This window comes from Phragmites australis, chromosome 8 (genome assembly GCF_958298935.1).
Source record: "Phragmites australis chromosome 8, lpPhrAust1.1, whole genome shotgun sequence".
Classification (NCBI taxonomy): domain Eukaryota; kingdom Viridiplantae; phylum Streptophyta; class Magnoliopsida; order Poales; family Poaceae; genus Phragmites; species Phragmites australis.
This window is the reverse complement of record NC_084928.1, coordinates 3,473,214-3,489,152: the sequence shown is the minus strand read 5'-3', so window position 1 is coordinate 3,489,152 and position 15,939 is coordinate 3,473,214. Positions and strand designations below refer to the sequence as shown.

The 15,939-nt window shown below is 44.8% G+C and overlaps 1 protein-coding gene and 1 long non-coding RNA gene across 2 annotated transcripts; one reads left to right on the top strand and one right to left on the bottom strand.

The window, feature by feature from the left end:
• Positions 1-94: 94 nt before the first annotated feature.
• LOC133926309 (uncharacterized) lies at positions 95-4,825 on the top strand. The gene is made up of 3 exons (XR_009911083.1): positions 95-453; positions 1,056-3,898; positions 4,007-4,825. It is a non-coding gene; the product is annotated as an uncharacterized LOC133926309 (long non-coding RNA).
• A 6,436-nt stretch (positions 4,826-11,261) lies between these two features.
• LOC133926306 (caffeoyl-CoA O-methyltransferase 1) lies at positions 11,262-12,797 on the bottom strand. Its single transcript, XM_062372168.1, has 5 exons — positions 12,487-12,797; positions 12,313-12,392; positions 12,061-12,205; positions 11,839-11,970; positions 11,262-11,734 (listed from the first exon to the last, which is right to left on the bottom strand). Exons 1-5 carry the CDS (start codon positions 12,619-12,621, stop codon positions 11,441-11,443), a joined length of 786 nt encoding a protein of 261 aa, XP_062228152.1. The 5' UTR covers positions 12,622-12,797; the 3' UTR covers positions 11,262-11,440.
• Between the last annotated feature and the right edge of the window lie 3,142 nt (positions 12,798-15,939).

Sequence of the window (15,939 nt, the reverse complement as noted above, 5' to 3'; positions counted from 1 at the left end):
ATATGTATATATATATATATATGTATATATATATATATATATGTATACATATATATATATATATATACATATATATATATATATATATATATATATAAAAGGATTCCGATGCATCCGGAGCCTCGACCGCCTCTCCACGACGCGTGCTCCCTAGCCAACGATAGCCGTCGGCTGTCGCCTCCCGTACGCGTGCGTCGCGTCGTAGGTGCCTAGGCGCGGATTCGCACGCGTCGTCTCCGCACGGGGAAGCTGAGCCAAGGATCCGCGCGGGCAAGATGGATCTGGGCGGCAGCGGCCTAGATCCACGCACGGAGGTGTCACGCGAGCCGTGCCCGAGGCGGCGCAGAGGTGCTCCTCGAGCGGCGGCGGGACGGGTCCCTGGGTGGAGGCGCGAATTCTAGGTAGCATGGAGAAGCTCCAGGCGACGCAGCTAATCCCCGATTGGTGAGCGTGGTAGGTCTGCCGTGAAATCCATGTGCTCCTTATGTTTGTTTTTTGTTAGAAAGATCGGGTTTGTAGAGGGTTCCTCTGATTGGCTCTGTTCGAATGTGGGCGGCCTACTGGAAGTGTAGGAATTCTACTAATTTCTTGGTTTGGGCAAAGATTTTTGAGTTGTTTATTGTTCTAATGCTGTTTTGTGCCACGGAGATGCGCTTCTTTCTTGGCTAAATCACCTTGCTTCCCCATTAGGCCATTAGTGAGCCTATCAGCATATTTTAAGTGAGCCATGCTCTGAATCAGATTTGTTTTCATGCCTTCTTATTAATGGATTGAAATGATGGCTTAAATCTAAATCAAAAGTCAAATGATGAGATATGAAGTTCAAGTGCAGATGCATCTATGGCCTTTACTGCTTATGCTAGGTGATTCTCTTTTGTTCTTCAATATAGAAAAGTTCGTAGTTTAAACTTGGTAAATCTAGGAGTGGCATGAGATGCTAAGTTCAGATTTAAATACAGGCATGCCACACAGCGCTTAATTTGTCTGTCAGTTTTGCTAACTCACATGTTATGTTGCTTTACATTCATTGGCGCATCTGCTTTTGTCCCCTTCAGGGTCTTTTGCATGCTTCCTGCTATGTGATCATGAAGCTGAATAGCTGATGGATGGGCTATATAATTTTGTTGGCGTATCTGCTACATTCCCTCCAAGGTTTTGCACATGCTCCCTTTCTGTATGACAATGAAGCTGATAGATGGGCTGTATAGTTTTGCAACACTAACGACAGGCGTTCTATGTTCACATGATCCCAGGTAGTTTTTGAGTTCTATGTGCAAATGTTGTTCCTTTTTGTCATTATGACATGCTAACCAACTCCATTTTGACCTAATTCACAACATGTCGCTTCTATGTGGCCTTACTTTCTAATTGTTATAAAAGAGCTGCATGGAGTATATATCAACATAAGTGCTATATATGATGTCTGCATGCACCTATGACTAATACCTTCAAAAGGTTGACTTCAACAATTTTTGCCAAAGAGCTAGGTCCTTTCCCTAGCTAAATCAACCCTTTCCCTAGCTAAATCAACTATGTATTATGGGTGTCATTGTGATTAGGGTAAAATTCATTTCATCGCTTGCTTTTGATTCCTTTCAATTTATGCTTCATCTATTGATTCATTAGGATTCCTAATGCTTTATTTCACTAATTGCTAACTGACATTGTTCCTCATCTCTTTTAATAGTATTTATAATGGTTACTTCACCTTATTGTTCACTAATTTGATTTCCCATCTCTTTGTCAACTTGAACGTCCATAATCTTCACGTAGGACATTATTCCCTTCTTAAAAAATTTGACACGAAATAGCTGTTGACATCCTTTTTTGTGGTTTGGTGAAAAATTTGCATTGGTGTGTTGGTGTCAGAAATTAGTTTGTATTTGGAAATGCAGAAAAGCAATGCATTAGCCTTTCAGATACAGCCTACCAGTGCTTTGGCTAAATAATTCAGTTGTACAATTGAGCATTCGTTTGTGGTATCGAAGACGCGTCGGTGAGACAAATCATAACATTTGTAGTGTGTTTCTGTGCTTTATGAACTACTACTTGGTTTGCCAAGAAACAAGGTAAGCTGTTTCTGTGATTTTATTTCCCCCGTTTCTATTTGCCAGACATCTTGCAGTCTTGCAGGTTATATTGTCCTGTGCTAAATTTTTCTCAGGCATTGTATTTACCTTTCTCAATTAATTTAAGGTTTGCTATAGCGCCCAGCATTCCAGAAATTGTCAAATTTAATCGCTCAAGCCTCAAGCAAAGAATTTGAACTTTGTTCAGGTTCCACCTTTTTGTTTTGACACCCAACATTAATCGTTACATATTTCTTCTTTTAGCTTCATGACACTGATAATGCTATATATCATTTGGGGGTAAATCTAGAGCACAAAAGACCATACAAAGGTGTCAGTTTTATTTTGTACATCAAAATAGACAACAAGGAAAAACATCTTTTATGCAGATAACAAAAATAAAAGCTTTGATATCTTTACTTTCATATATTCCAGCAGAACATTACTAATTTATTCTCCCAAAGAAATATTTTTTGCTTTGTAGGCCACAGGAAGATGTTCTCTTGCTGTTCTTTTGAGTCTCAGTCTAGCATATTCTTCGTAGTCTCCATTTTGGTTCGGCAAATGCTTGGTGCCTTTTTCTTATGGCAACCTCGAGACTCCTAATTTAAATCGTGTATTTTCACATGCTTTAGCACTTCTTAAGTTCATTTTACAGTTTTATTGTTGTTGTGTTCATGCTTCCTGCTTCTGTTCAATTTCATGCATCCTTTCTTGCAACATTACGAGAGGGAAGCAGCATCAGGCAATTGCATGGTGCCAACAGTGCTTTTCATTTCTATTAGTTCTTTCAGATTTAGATTTTAATATCCATGATCAGACTCAGCTGTCAAAATGATTGGACTAAATTGGTGTTTATGTTCAGGATGTTTTAGTGTTACTTCAAATTCCATATACATGTTGTCTTTGGCCAGCTGACTGAACTGAACCTTTTAGCAAGACTAAGATATATATGGTCCTTGGGCACTGAAATGTAGGAGAGCTATTTGATGAAAATCGTAAGGATTCTGCTCATCTCTTCAAACTAAGCATGATTTATGAACCAACGAAGCAAATTCTTTGTTTCAAATAAGATTTCAATGCATGACAAACATTACCAAACATGCGCCACCAGATAGCCCAAACACGACGGCGCAGCGTAGCCTGCCTTCCGTTCCGTCCTAGTTAATTTCAAACTCGAAAAATTCTAGGACCTAAGCGATCCATATCAAAGTATTGTCTTCTGAGTGAGGGGCTAAACTGTACTCGGAAGTACGCACGTTTAATCCATGTGTCCGTAGCCAAAAAGAAATACCAAATAACATAATATATTAATCGTGTGAAGGCATGAACGTGTTGCCTTGTTCAGATCACTTGCACAGTGTTGTATGATTCTTGTAGTTGCATAATGATGTATCTATGCTATATGTATAGTGCCTCGCCCTCATTTTATGTCAAGTTTTTTTATGGGAATCAAGCATTTCATTAAACTATAGGCATAGCTGGCTACCAAGTCCAAAATACAACTTGCATGTAACACTCACCGGACATTTCAATTCTAGTATCTGTTCATTTGGAGCAAAATTGACTTGTTCGCCTTTTAGTACCATGCGCATAGTTAGTTTGCTTCATGTAGCATTTTCCCTTCTGTCAGTGCACACGCAACACCACGGTGACTACCAAATGTTGGACACGGGCGATCAATGCGGACGCAACACCACGGTGACTCCATTTTCTTTAACAAAATGCCATGTTATTCCAGATTGAAGAAAAAATAACAACCTCATCATCAGAAGAGAGGATAAGAAAAGATGACTACTCAATGTCAGCTACGACTACGAGCCAAATGGGTGAGTGAAGACGCAACTGCAAACTGTGTTGCTGAAACTCTGATGCAGCATGCGTAGGATATTACTAAACCGATGGTAACATGGGTAGTAAAATTCTGTTACTGACAGATGCTTCGGCAGAATCAGCATTTGGGAGCACCTCTTGCCATTCCCAAAGCTCCCTCGTAGGTCTTGTTGCCCCCAGTGAAGCCACTCATATGAACAAACACACAGCCGGGAACGCGAGTTTCCTTGGACAGCTCGTCGTCTCTCAAGCCCCTCCACTTTTCTGGCAGATCCTTCCTGCTCTCAAACCTATCGGGAGCAACGGACACAGCTTGCACTCGCCAACTTTTGCTCCTCTCATCCTGCAATCATGTGGACAAAATCAAATAAATACACGTATCAGATACGGCGCGATACTTCCCCGGTACGTCCAGCGCTCGGCGTCGAAGAGGACTACTGCCACCGGCGGCGAACAGGCCGAGCCGGCGTGGGGGCTTGGGGGCGCAGTAGCGGCCAAAGCAAATTGGGCGGTCTCCAGCGAAATTGAGAGTACTGGAGAGAAGAGGAAGCCTTGGGAAACCGATTTTGCTGGCCATTGATGCGAGGTGATGCTGGCAGCGATCGATTTGTCGCCGGCGGCGCTGCTTTGCGTGGAAGCAGAGAGAGAGAGAGCTAGGAAGAAACAGACGGGGGCGGCTGCGTGCTCGCGTTACCGTTACCAGTGAGAATAGAATAGGTTCGTCTAAAAAAAATAGAATAGATTTACATGGGCTGGATGGGCCGATGGACCCAAAGAAATGTGAGCTAGCCCCAAAAATTCATGTCAAACTAGATCGATGTATTCAAACCCGAAAAATTCTAGGTCCTACGCGATACGATCCACGCCAAAATAGTGTCATCGATGGAGAGCCAAAATTGATTAGCACCCGGCGGATCAGGGGGCCAGGGGGGCTTAAGCTTCTTAGCCTGGAAAATAATGTTACCAGATGCGGTTTTATATATTTGTGGTTGGACTCAGTCTATAACATGACATATGATAAAAATTACAATAAAATTTTGGCTCTCCATCGATGGCACTATTTGTGAGGAAACAAGAAAAAAAAATTATCACGTGTCATATTATAAATTATATCTAGACCATAAATACATAAGATTAAATCTTATAGAATTATTTCCCCTACCTTAGGGGCACTTGGAAGCCCCTCGCTTTTGACCCTACTTATTTTTTATATAAAAGAGGAAGAAGAGAAGACAAAATAAGAAGAGAAAGAATAAGAAAAAAAAAAGAAAAAGGAGAAGAGCCCTTACTTCATAGTTCCGGATCTATCGATGATTAGTTATTGATGGAATAGCTATCGTTTGGATTGTGCCTACCTGGAATAAAAATGTCAAAATATGTACCCATCTATTAGCTGTCCAAAATCTATATATACACCTCTCAAACCTAAAGGAAAATTTGTGATCTAGAGTTCATGTTAGACTTTCTCTCTCCAATAGAAAATCTACATTAGACTTAGCCATGAATGAATGTCCACATCTAACAAGCATTTCTTTTGGATGGGATTAACATCTCGCGTGAATTCTCCAATCCTCTAGAGTTGAAATGAGCAATTGATCACATCTTATTCCCATTTCAGTTGTGATCAATAATCCAACCATACACCATGATGAATAGAATTTCCTCCGATTCAAATTTTCTGTGAGAAGTGATTCTTCAGGGGAATTGATTTTGTGACTAAAAATAATTTTTTAGGATAAACTCTATGGATAAAGTGACTCTGTAAGGAAAGTGAATTAGGATAAGGTGGTTTTTTCAGCTTTTAGCATCTAGTTCATTTTAAAGAATCACTCTCACGGAGTCACTCTAAAAGCTAAAAACTACAAACTACTATTTGTCAGAGCTCTCACTAATTTCACACTACTATTTGTCAGAGCTCTCATTAATTTCACATGAAGAACTGGTTTGTGAGATTTGTCAAACAGGACCTAATATGCTATCATTATCATATTTATGAAGAGCATTTAGTTTAGATTTTGCAAAGCAGATCAGATTTCACCCCACTTTTCCTCAAGTGGACGTATACGTTGTGTACTGCCTTGTACCCTATTTCGCTGGCCAAGGTATCTCCTTGTATAAATAAAATGCAAATCCCGATTTTTCTAAAGTAGAATATATATCTGTACGGTGAGTTCAAATTGTGCCGTTGAAATCAGATTCCTCCTCGCTTTGTACCATGCTTCTCACCCGGCTTCTGGCAAAAGAAAGCACTTATGGTCCCAAACGGTGTACTTTTCTCCCGCTTCTATCAAACCCGATTGTGGGACGACGTGAGAAACCAATTAAATTATATTTAATTAATTTTTAGGATGATTATTTATATAATTATGATCATAATGATTAATTAGAATTTAATTCTAATAGTCTCGATATATATTTTATGTCTAAGATCAAAACACGTCCTTATAACAAGCTTTATCACATCATGATATAATAAAGAGCGAGTAATGAAAATATATTATAAGTTCTTAAGTGATCATAGTTTCAACTATTTATGGAAAATAAACGTTAGGAGTACAAAAGAACAGTTTCTACTTCTAGCTGGCTAGAGTTACCACAAGGCAGAATAAATGAACTATAAACAACAAAACATGGGTAGCGTCATTTGCCCTAAGGCATTACCCTAAAATTATATTTCCTGAGTAGCTTGTACTACTTTTGCACATCACCAATATCGACAGGTGTGAAGTAACCGAACACTAATTCTTCCTCACATGCAAAACTCATCAAAATAAACGTGAGTATGAAGGTACTCGTAAGACTTAATCTATAATGTGTACATATAATAATCCGATTCTAAGGATCATACATTTGATTATGCATAACAGGGAATCGGCCATAAGAAAAAATAATCTCAGCATTTTATCAACTCAAAAGTGCGAGCATCTACAACCTAATAATTGTATACTCCAATCTTGATATCATCAACATAAACATAACTATCACTTGAACCAGTTCAACTCGTCATCAACCATCACTATCCACTTCCCAATATAATATCACCACCAATAAGAAACTTTACTATTGATACAAATGGACAAAAGTATGCTCATAATCGAGCACAACAATTTGAATTGATCTTACATCCTATATGAGTACATCTTTACCCACAAGACTCAAGTTCATCCTCTTTGTTACTGAGATAACCTTTCTCATATTCGAAAGTACCTACTTGCATATGCTCCTATGGAACCGGGGTTACCAGGAGCGTGTCCCGGACACCTTCAGCTCCCCGCTACCTTACTTCTCCTTATTCTTTTTATCTTACGCGTCATAGGGACGCACGGTAAGCGTTAGCATGACGTATGATAATTGTCTCATTCGTACATTTAATGAATATGTGCAAGTATGAAAAGTGCTTAGGTCAACGACAAATAACGGTCGGTGAGTAATTGATTCAAGTGATCTATAGCATTTAGGTTCCTCTTCCGACATACCCCAAGCATCGGTCACATCTCGTCTCATCCTCACACTTATGCTTCCCAACATCATAATTATCCTTGCGAACAATAATTAAGTTTATAGCTCGCGAACGATGGTCAAACCACCGCTCGACTTCTACCGAGGACCTATGCACTACTAAGCATCTCGGATAACTTTTAAGTTAGATATCAACATTGTTATACATATGTTATAAGGATATGGATCATCAATAATTTAAGGTAGAAATAATGCATCAACATAGGTTCTACCCACAAAACCCAACACTGACTCGCTAACATGCATAACATATATAAAGCAATAATTTATCAATTTAGACATCATACGTATAAGGTAAAATATGCTTCGATGCTTGCCTTGTTGCTCCAACGCTTCGCTCACGAAATTCGGTTCGGTGTCAGCCTCGACCGCGTGAACCATTAGCGCGTCACTCTCTAGACAATTCAAGAATGCATCGAATAAACCAACGAATGATGAAAATATATGCTTATAATGTATGATCGTGAACGACATGAAAGTCACCATGTTTCGAAAACATTTGCAAAGAACGCTTAACAATTAGGGTTATGAAAGGTTTCAACCTCACATAAGACAATCTCAGTTCACAAAGTTTTGTGCAGTTAGTGGTCAGACCAAGAGGATCGAACATAGAGCAATTCGATATTGAGTAAACTTGGCGGTCAGACCAGACCATTGTGTTCATATCGTAGCTATTGGTCAGACCGACCAAGTGGTGATCTGACTCCTAACTCTGGAGTTTTGATTGAAAGCTTGAACCAACCTAGTTTCAACTGGCAGTCAGACCGCTGGGTCCTATTGACGCCATCTCTGTGAGGTCATCGGTGAAGGCTCCACCGATGCCTTCGACCATGAAGGATACCAAAATTCCCTACGAGACCAGGGGAGTGTTTCTAGAGTGGTTTGGACTACATGCATCGAGCCAAACTCGAGAAACCTCATGGTTGAGATCTATAGCTAGGGTTGAGCTTGGTCTAAACAAAACAGAGACCAATAAGAGCTCGGGAACGATGGGAAAAGGGTAGGGGAAGGCTCACCTCGGCTTGGGGAAGGTTTCTATTGGATAAGACAACTCCAGGGAAGCTCCAATTTGCAGATCGGGCTCCAGGGTGGTTGATGGCCTTGAGGTGGGGAATCTTGCTTGTAAACGTCTCCGGTGATGGAGATGAGGGGAAGGAGCTCGGGGAAGGCTTCGGGGAGCTCGGGGAAGGCTTCTCTGTCGATCTCTAGCCGTCGAGGATGTCAACGTCGTCTCTTCCTCTATCTCTCTGTCTCTCTTGGTTTGGGTGAGAAAGAGTGAGTGAGCGTGAAAAGAATCGAGAGAGACGAATGATGTCCGGTCGGTGGGCTTTAAGTTAAAAGCCTCCGCGCTTTGGAGGTCAGACTGCGGGGACTCCCGGTCAGACCGCAGTCATGGTCCTGGTGCTGGAAGCCTGGTTCTTTTCCCGTTTCTGCCTTTTTTCCTTTTCTTCTTCTTTTCCAAAGTCTTTGGGGGTCTATAGGTAGCTTGAGTGTGGACGAAACCTAACTTTTATATTCTTTATCTTCACCTTCGATGAAGTCAGCCTCTAAATTATCTGAATCCACATATAGCAAGAGTTAAGAGACATAAATACATAAAGGTAGATCAAATGATAAGGTTGCACAGTCTTTAGGTTTTGCAGAAAGCTGGTTTTCAATGCATGATTCAATTTGCAAAGACTACCTTAAAATATTTTGAGGGAACACATAAGTTGAGTTTATGGGGTTGTTGGCCCTAAGGGAGATACTTTTATCCTGCCAGTTCTCACGCTTCTTTTACCGGTAGACACACAGTTCGAAATATTCCATGCACATAATCAATACTTTTTGAAAACATGAGTTGTGTCATATGTAAAGAAATTTTTCTTAAACTCCTGCTTGTTGAACGGTTATGAACTTTAACACTGCCATTCATTTTGGCAGGAGGTTTGGTAAAGAATTACTACTTAACTAAAAGGGACAATCGCAAAGAAATTACTATTTTTTTTTATTGTAAGTTTGCCACTAGAAAATTAAAAAATATCATTAAAATTGTTATTCGAGTGACATTCTTGAAAAAAAAAATAAAAAAAATTAAGGAGGTATTTGTAAATGCCACTAACTAAAACCGTATAGTAACAGATGAATTTTCTACCACTTTTTTGTGTAAATATTGAGATCGGGCATGCGAAAGCGAAGTGTGTAAACTTGTCTCGAAAAATAGTTTTATAATATCATAATTTTTAATTACCGGTCAAAGTTGACGCGAGGGAGTGCTATGCAGGGAACATGAATCACAGTGCTTTGTTTTGGGTTCTTTTCAGCTGTATCTTTTACAACAGATGGATTGCCCAGAGTCTCACTCGCAGCCCATCACGATAGCATTGCATATGGAAACGTCTCACCAACCATTCACCAACCAGTGAGACGAGGACACGAACCCAACTCTGGCATGGCTTCGGCCTAACTGCCCTGGAACCAGCTCTGAAGCCTCTGGTGGTTTGATTTCCTTGCTCGCTACGAATAGGCGGAGCCAGGGCCGGCGACCCTGGGTCGCTGCCCGGGCTTCACGGCGGCTCGCCATGCCCGGGCTTCGAAGTTGGGCCAGGTGGTTTGGTAGCTTCACCTCAGGCAAAATCGAAGTTAGGCTAGTCGAAATTTTTGCGAGGCTGTCCTACTTTTCTGGCTTCGCCACTACGCTAACTAGTTACTAGTTGAGTTGATCGAATCGTGACTTTTAGAGGCCGTTTGGATCCGTTGCCCACTCTCCTCGCCTCGGCTCGCTCCCATCGTCGGAGAGCGATTTTTGTTCTCTCATGTTGGCAAGGCGAGCGTAGGCAATGAGGCGTCGGCAAGGTGATCCAAATGCGCCAAAACTTGCCCAGCTTGCCAAAGCAAGCCACAATAAAGATTCCAAACACACCCTTAGTAGCATCATGGATGTTACTAGTTCGGTTGATTTGCCGAATGAGAGGGAAAATGCCGAGACGAAGGTTTATATCTTTGATTAGAGTGGATCTTGTGACTTTATTTTTAGAAACAGTTGTAGATGCACGTATGTACTCACAACACCATAAGAATGCATTTGTATAAAGCCTGCTGAATACCGAAGCTATATAGCTCAAAGATTGATGAAGCCATAATAGATATCTCGTTGTCTTGTGAGTTAATCTAGCAAAAGCTCCTAAAAACTTGAGAAAAGTTGTTTTTTAGAAACATTAGGGTTGCCCCTACTGGTTGGCTATACTGTAGAACAGTGACTTATAAAATGTACCGAGGTTACAAGAGAATTAAGATAAAGACTCTAGCCAGGTTCTAATTTAGGGAATATTGCCTTTCGCTCTATGGACAAGCATGGCAAACTATGCTTACGAAAACTTATTGGAAGGGAAAGTTTCGCGATGTAAGCTGAGAATACCTTAACAGACAACTAGGATAAATACAAAATCTTTTCCTATCGGTAGCAACACATGGCCACATGGGCATTCAACTAGGCATCTGACAAAGAAGGTTCTGTTCATAAGAAAGTCGTTCAGCAAGCTAACATTTCCAAAACAAATGTCAGCAAATATCTGCGTTGCCATCAATGAACTAGCGAGGATCTCTGTCGACAGACGGAACGAAACTCCACAATTCAGCGTAGCAAAGAAGAAGAATTTACTCCAGATAAAAGGCAGAATGTACCAAATTTGGCAGCTCTTGCCAAATTTGTCTGAAGTGTAAGCAGAACTTTTAACATGTACAATGTACAAAGCGAAGAAAAAAAAAGGAACGTTCGGAGAGCAGATCATCATCGATCGATTCGTTAGCAGTCGCCACGCGCGAACGCAACGCAAGCTACAACGCACGGGATCATCGTCGTATCGTAAATTTAATATTATTATCTCGACATTTACGTAAGAAATGGTGACAATTTCCAAGAACATACAATACCAAGAAAATAAAGGAAAATCGGTGATTAATTAATTATCGGCGCCTATGATTGAAGTAGGGAGGCGGCGCCGTCAGCGGTGACCGGTGAGCGATCAGGGGATGGTTTTTCACTTGACGCGGCGGCAGAGGGTGATGCCGTCGCCGACGGGGAGCTGGCAGATCTCGACGCGGTCGTCGGCGGCGAGCGCCTTGTTGAGCTCGAGCACGAAGTCGCGGTAGTAGCGGATGTACTTGCGCATGGGCGCGTCGGCGGGGAGCACGACGGAGCCGTTCCACAGCGTGTTGTCGTAGCCGACGAGGCCGCCCATCTTCACCAGCTTCATCAGACGCTCGTGGTAGTTGAGGTAGTTGTCCTTGTCCGCGTCCACGAACACGAAGTCGAACGACCCGTGGTTCTTCTCCTGCACATATCCAGGTTCAAGATCCGCCGCCATTGTTAGCATCAACTCAGGCCGCCGCCATGGACAAAATCGAGCATGCATTTTGGGAGCGCGTGCGTGCGTACGTCTTCGAGGAGCTGGTCGAGGAGAGGGAGGGCGGGGCCCTCGCGGAAGTCGATCTTGTGAGCGACGCCGGCCTTCTCGATGCAGGGCAGGCCGAGCTCGTAGTTCTCGCGGTTGATGTCCATGGCCAAGATCTGCAGGCCCAAAAAAAATCCTCCTTTTATCAGTGGTCTGCTGCTGCTTCAGGTGGTTAACTTGCCTCCCAGATCTGGGGAGAAACTGACCGTGCCGTCCTCGGGGATGGCGAGAGCAGTGGCGAGGAGGGAGTAGCCGGTGTAGACGCCGATCTCCATGGTCTTCTTGGCGCCGATGAGCTTGAGCAGCATGTTCAGGAACTGGCCCTCGTCCGCAGACGTCGTCATCAGGTTCCTGCAGCCCCCAAGAACATCATCAGCGATCTTCCGGATCAGATCAAGGCAGATTTAATTCACATAGAACGATGAGATCAAGAAACGGGCTGCGACATCGATGCGTACCAGGGATGCTTGGCGGTGACCTCACGGAGCTCCTTCATGCTCTCCGGTTCCCGCGGGTACACGCTGGTCTCCAGGATGTACTGCGCGCCCGATTCCCAATTCCGATTCAGATCAACGATGACCCAGAGAAAAAGAATTCTAACAATGGAGACACAGATCTAGACTGGTACGCACCTGGTAGAGGTCGTCGCTCTTGAGCAGGCTCTTGTGGCCGACCTCGGAGTGGCGCGTCTTCTGCTCGCCGCCGCCGTTGGTCTGCTGCTGCTCCTGCGCCGGCTGCGCCTTCGCCTCGGCTGCCGTGGTGGCCATTGCAGACAACGGTGGGAGGAACTAGCCGAGGAGATCTGGGCGCTACGCGTTGCTGCTCGATTGACCCTGCCTGCCGGGACGAGACTCGCGGGGCCGTTTATATATAACGCGCTGCCGCCGCCGCCTCGATTAGGCGAGGCATGTGAGCCAGGTAGGCAAAGACACGGCCGGTACTCACTGCTGGAAAAGTCAGTGGAAGAGGAGGAGGACGACGACGTGGTGGTGAAGCAGAGTCGTGCGACGGGGTGGGAGCCGGCGCGTCAGCGGGAGGAACCGGTTGGTGAGGTGGGGTCGTTTCCTGGCCGCGACGTGGGCGATCGGAAGGCGGGGGTGGGTGGTGGGCTGGCTGCGTCTGGGCAGTGGACTTTGGCAGCCTCCCCGGCGGTTGGCATCTGGCTCCGGGGTCGGTGCGCCCCGGTGCTGCGTGGGCCGCGTCCATGGGGCGAGTGCCGGCCGGTTTGGGGGTTCGGGTGCCTATCGAATGGGGAGAGGCGAGCGGGGAGGGTTGGTGGGAAAGGGACGGGGCTGACTTGGCTGGCTTCCTCGGCTACACTGCACGGAACGGTCGTCGTGGGGAGAGGGAGGGGTGGGACCCGCCGGAAAGCCCTCAGTTGGTACCCGCCGCGGGGCCTGTGCGCCCACCCACCAACCTTTCTTTTCGTGAATCAGAGATACTTTCTGGTCATAATCTGGTGTAGAAACGGAGTGCCAGTGCGGGTCACAATCATATCGTTGCAGTTGCACCGTCTAATGCTGGCTAACTGGGTCTGGCACGGATACGCCTCGGTTAGAGCATGACCTATTAGGCTTTGATAAATAACCGGGTGGTGCTCAGGCCGGGTTAGAATCGGCTAACTTGTTTGATGGACCGGGCTAGCACAGGCACATCTCGATACGGCTCAGCTAGAGCACGACCTATCAAACCTGGATAAATAATTGGGTCATGTTAGGCTGATAGTCTGCCTGCCTGTATGATATTATCTCCCAAGACGATGTAGGCCAAATACTCCTTCTGCCGCCCATGCCACTGGCTTCTACACATGATATATCCATGGACATGCTGCTGCTTGCACATGCAAAACGGGCTGAGCCGTTCTCTGGCCGTGCAACGGCTTTGGCTTAGGCACGGCTCGCCTTATCGTGCCATGCTGGTCCAGTCCATTCTCCGTCGTATCGTGCCGTACCATACTTAGGCCAAACCAAAATCCCGATGCCTCATGGCAGCCCATTTAACCCGACCCACTTGACGAGAACTTAGCACCGGCTAACAAAAGCCTCCGTTTGGCAGGCTCCAGCTCGTAGCTGCACGTTAGAATTTGAGTTCGGCTAAAATAAATTGATTTGTCCTGGTGAACTGATCTGTGTTCTGCGACAAAATCTAGCTTCCTTTGGAGCTAGCAGAAGATATATCTGCCATCCAATATGACACGGCAACTATATATCCCTCTGGCTATGGTCAGTGGAACGTTGACTTCATCTTCGCCAAATGGTCTCCACTCCTTTTTCCTATCCTCTTGGTACGCAGAACGGCTTCGAGGTTCATGGCCGTTGAGCAGTTACTGACATCAGGGGGAACGGTGACCGGTGGCGCACGACAAACGCGCTGCTGCGGCGTAGCGGGCCGTGTCCGTCGGCGAGGAGCTAACGTTGGAGGCGGGCTCCTGTCCGATCTATAGGTTGGCCTACCTGTAGCTTGGGCATAGGCCGGTCCAAGAGGCCCACCACGCAGAGGACGAGGCCCAAATACGGCCCAGCATGCGGGAATAAGTCAGCCCATGTTCTTTTTTTCTTTTCTTTTTCCTGTAATACTTGTGGTTAATTTATTATGTTTATCATTCTGTTCATTTCAGCAATTTGAAACAATTAAATACATGTATTGAAACCTAACTCAAAAAATTTAACATACATGCACGATACACTTTTCTACTAATCTAACCATGTACCGCATTTAAATCTAATATGCCCTAGCAACGTTAACGACGCTGAGGGGCAAGGAGGCCAACCAGAAGCCACCTCAGATGTCGTGCAACGTCCAACGAGAACTTGCATGTGAGAGGTCATCCTCAGGATCTTCTGGGCAATCTGTAAGAGGGTAGCACGACATGACGTATATAAGGGAAAAGTTGTCGCCCTTCTAATTGCCCTCCCCCTCGCACGCAGACGCGCCTGTTGCCTGTTGGAAGGGTGTTATTGCCCTTCTAACGGACGACAGACGTTTATATATGTAATTTTTTTCGAATAGACATCTAATTTTGCTAAATTTAAATATTAATGTCGATGCAAAGAATATAGGGGTCCTCCACCGGGATGGCCCGCAACGGTCAGTTTTGACAGTATCCACTTTTGTTCTTTGGCCCATGACCCCCACGCGACCAGTCGACACCAGCGCGACCACAGCCATGACCTTCGTAGGATTCCCCGCGACCAGCCCTTACTGGTCGTGGGGCATGTACTCGTCTAAGCCAGCCAAATCTCATTTAATGCCGCTACTCATGCCGTTTTACTTTCCCAGACAGTTCACTCCGGCTGAGGCGGCATGGCCGACGCAGAGTTACTGTATCCCGTCTTGCAAACATTAATTGTTGCGGGACGGGCTCACAGACGTGACAAGGGGCACGACAGGCGCGCGTGGGAAACTTGCGACAGGACAGGGCAGGCCGGGCGCGACAAACGGGGGTACGACCGATGGACGGGACGAGCGCTGCAGGGGCTCAGGGCAGGCACAACGCATGTATACTTGTAATGATTATTTATATTGATTTTCTAGGCAGATATGGGTCTTTTTGTTGGGCCCACCTGTAAAACTTCTACCCCTTTGGAATATAAAAGGGGATATCTTCTGTAAACAAGGAGGGTGGAGAAGAATATACAGGATGTAGGGCTATTACCCAACTGGAGGTCTGAACCTAGATAACTCTAGTGTTCTTGAGCAATAAACACACACACACATTCCACAGGCACACCTGGAACACCGATCACGCACCCACTATCCAGCATACCCCGGAATCATTGTCAGGGATTTACCCCTCAACATTTGGCGCGCCATGTAGGGGGCGCGTTTTCGAGTTCTGGTAAGTGTAGTTAATTTCTTTTGGGCTATCCATGTTCGAATCCCTGACGACCGACGAGTCCCGCTCAGAGGATCCGAGTCGCTGTGATGTGTTCTTCATGGGATACGACCCAGACAAACCCGATTTGTTACAGAATCAGGACATTGGATCAGGATCCGAAGGTCTCAGGGTTTGACGAAGAGCAGCAGAGGCATCCATGTTCCCGGCGCCGACGGGGCTCACGAACCACAAGTCCCGAGGGAACCAG